Here is a 2,624-nt window from a genome sequence, read left to right on the forward strand (position 1 = left end):
CCATGTTAAAATGCCATGTAATTCAAAAATGCAGCTGCACATGTGACCTGCCCTTTCCTTCTGTGTGATTCTGTCTGTTGTTTTCTATTTCTGTTTATATTGTAACCGGTGTGCCGTCTGGACCGGGTCTCCCCGGAAAAGAGTTTCGATCCAAGGGACTCCTGGATACAGTGAATAAAAAAAGAGATATCCCAGATGTGATCCAGGAAGGAACCTGGGAACACGTCTCCGTGAATGTAGAAAACAGTTAAATTTGGACAGAAATGATTTCAAAGCTAACGTTCTCTTAGCAAAACAAGCAGGAAGCGGTAAAAAAAAAAAAAAAAGCTACAAATAATTTAATCACAAATTACTCGACGGGTAAAACAAACGGGAGCACACAAAAACTGTTTGATTTCAAAGAAAAGGTTTACCGATATTTAGTTTTTTAAAGGTTATATTAAAGCGGCCGGGTAACCGTAGACACCAGAGTCAGCATGACGTTTAGCCCGGGATTATTAATATTTCAATGTAGGCATTTTCATAGATTAAAAAAAAATAAATTCTTTGAAATTGTTTTTCAAATTTCAATTGAGCTTATTTGACTCTGAAGGTTTCACATGTTTGCATTAGATAAGTCAGTTGACATGTTTGAATTTCGCTAAAGGCAGCAGAGGAGAATGCCTGATGATATAGTCTCTCTCTCTCTTCTCTCTCTCGCTCTCTCTCTCTCTCTCTCTCTATCTTCTCTCTCTCTTCTTCTATCTTCTTCGCCTCTCTCTCCTCTCTCTTCTCTCTCTGTCTCTCTCTTTCTCATCTCCCCTCTATCTCTCTCTCTCTCTCTCTCTCTCTCTCTCTCTCTCTCTCTCTCTCTCTCTGTATGTTTATGTCTGTGTGTGGCGCATATCTCTCAAATCATATTTCAGACTTGACAGGTGTCTTGCTACGGGAGTGAGTGCAGTGCCAAGTTTGACGTAGTTTGGATTAGAAATGCAAAAGATATGATAATAAATGAATAAATAAATATATCTGTAAAACCCTGCTGCCTGAGGACCAGAGACGGAGCTCTGGCGGCTAAAATGTGAGACTCAACCCCACAAACACGTGCAGAGTATCGTTACGTTGGACAATCTTTAACTTTGAACAAACGACAATTGTCAAATCAGGACGTTTCACAATCTGACACAACGCAACGCACAACCAGACAACCGGCAGCTAGTTAGCTTAGAACAGGAGACGGATCTGTATGTGTGTCTGTTCGGGGGGTAACCTGCACATCACATGCAAAATGCTTTCAAACGGATGGGGGGGGGCTCTCTTTTTCAGCTATTGTATTAAGTTTGTGTGTGTGTGTGTGTGTGTGTGTGTGTGTGTGTGTGTGCATACAAAACGGACTGTGTGGGTAGAGCACTTGATGTCTGATTACTCTATATTGTCATTGTGATATTTTATGAGTAGAATCTGATTCTGCAGCGTTCTGTCAGGGTAGTAGTGATAGTAGTAGAAGTGGTAGTGGTAGTGGTAGTAGTAGTGGTAGTAGTAGTAGTAGTAGTAGTAGTAGTAGTAGTAGTAGTAGTAGCCTACACTGTAAGGCCGTAGCAGGCGATACAGTGGTTTAGGGTTTTTTGGGGGGGTTTTTGGGGTACAATTTGTGTTGGAGGAATTCTCCAATCAGCAATGCAACCGGCCAAGCCACTGGCCCATTAATCCAACAGATAATAATAATAATAATAATAATAATAATAATGATAATAATAACAATAACCCGTGTTGTCCTCCAGGGTCAAAATGAAAACCTCTTTCAGACGCGGTTTCATTCCTACTTTTTTGCTCAGTTTGGCACTCAAAGTCAAAGTTTTGTCAGTGTAATGCTGTAAAACTAAATAAAACGGCCAAAATTCAATGAGAGTAGAGGTCTCATCCTTAGTGCACTTGGGAAGCGTTTTATGGAACAGAACCTGAATGACTCATCTAGAAATGGTGATTAATTTGAAATGAAGAATGGTCAAATTTGACAAAGACGAGCTGCAGAACGTGGAAACGCTGTGTCCCAATGATTCATCTCCTGGTTCCCGTGCATGGATTGTGTGACGGCCGGTTGTGTTTGTGTGCGTCTGAAGGCCGGTTGTGTGTGTGTGCGTCAGCCGGCCGGTTGTGTTTGTGTGCGTCTGAAGGCCGGTTGTGTTTGTGTGCGTCTGAAGGCCGGTTGTGTGTGTGCGTCAGACGGCTGTGGAGAGGGCGGGGTACTGACTTGAGTCTGAAGTCGTCCTGAGCCAGTTGGGCGTTGTCGATGCTCAGCATGACCGTCCCTCTGAGCAGGATGGCGTCCTGGATCTGGGGACACGGGAAGACCTTTCATCATCACACAGGACAACTAGACCTGCTCTACCTGTAAATTATAGAGTGGTCTAGACCTGCCTTCTGTAATTATAGAGCGTCTAGACCTACTCTATCCTGAGATTAAGTAGCTGTCTAGACCTGACTCTAGGTCTGTAGATTATAGAGCGTGGTGCTAGACGGGTGCTCTACCTGTAAATTATAGAGCGGTCTAGACCTGCTCTACCTGTAAATTATAGAGTGGTCTTGAACCTGCTCTATCTGTAAATTATACAGTGGTCTAGACCTGCTCTATCTGTAAATTATAG

General features: G+C 42.8%; 1 protein-coding gene across 2 annotated transcripts in view; it reads right to left on the minus strand.

Annotated features, from left to right (window-relative positions):
- The window catches only part of LOC116703159 (keratin, type I cytoskeletal 13), a 36,609-nt gene that overhangs the window by 4,568 nt on the left and 29,417 nt on the right, over positions 1 to 2,624 (minus strand). For both annotated transcript variants that reach the window (XM_032537798.1, XM_032537797.1), the window contains exon 3: positions 2,231 to 2,313. In XM_032537798.1, coding sequence (XP_032393689.1) covers positions 2,231 to 2,313 — 83 coding nt within the window. The remainder of the gene's footprint in view (positions 1 to 2,230; positions 2,314 to 2,624) is intronic.

This window comes from Etheostoma spectabile, chromosome 15 (genome assembly GCF_008692095.1).
Source record: "Etheostoma spectabile isolate EspeVRDwgs_2016 chromosome 15, UIUC_Espe_1.0, whole genome shotgun sequence".
Classification (NCBI taxonomy): Eukaryota; Metazoa; Chordata; class Actinopteri; order Perciformes; family Percidae; genus Etheostoma; species Etheostoma spectabile.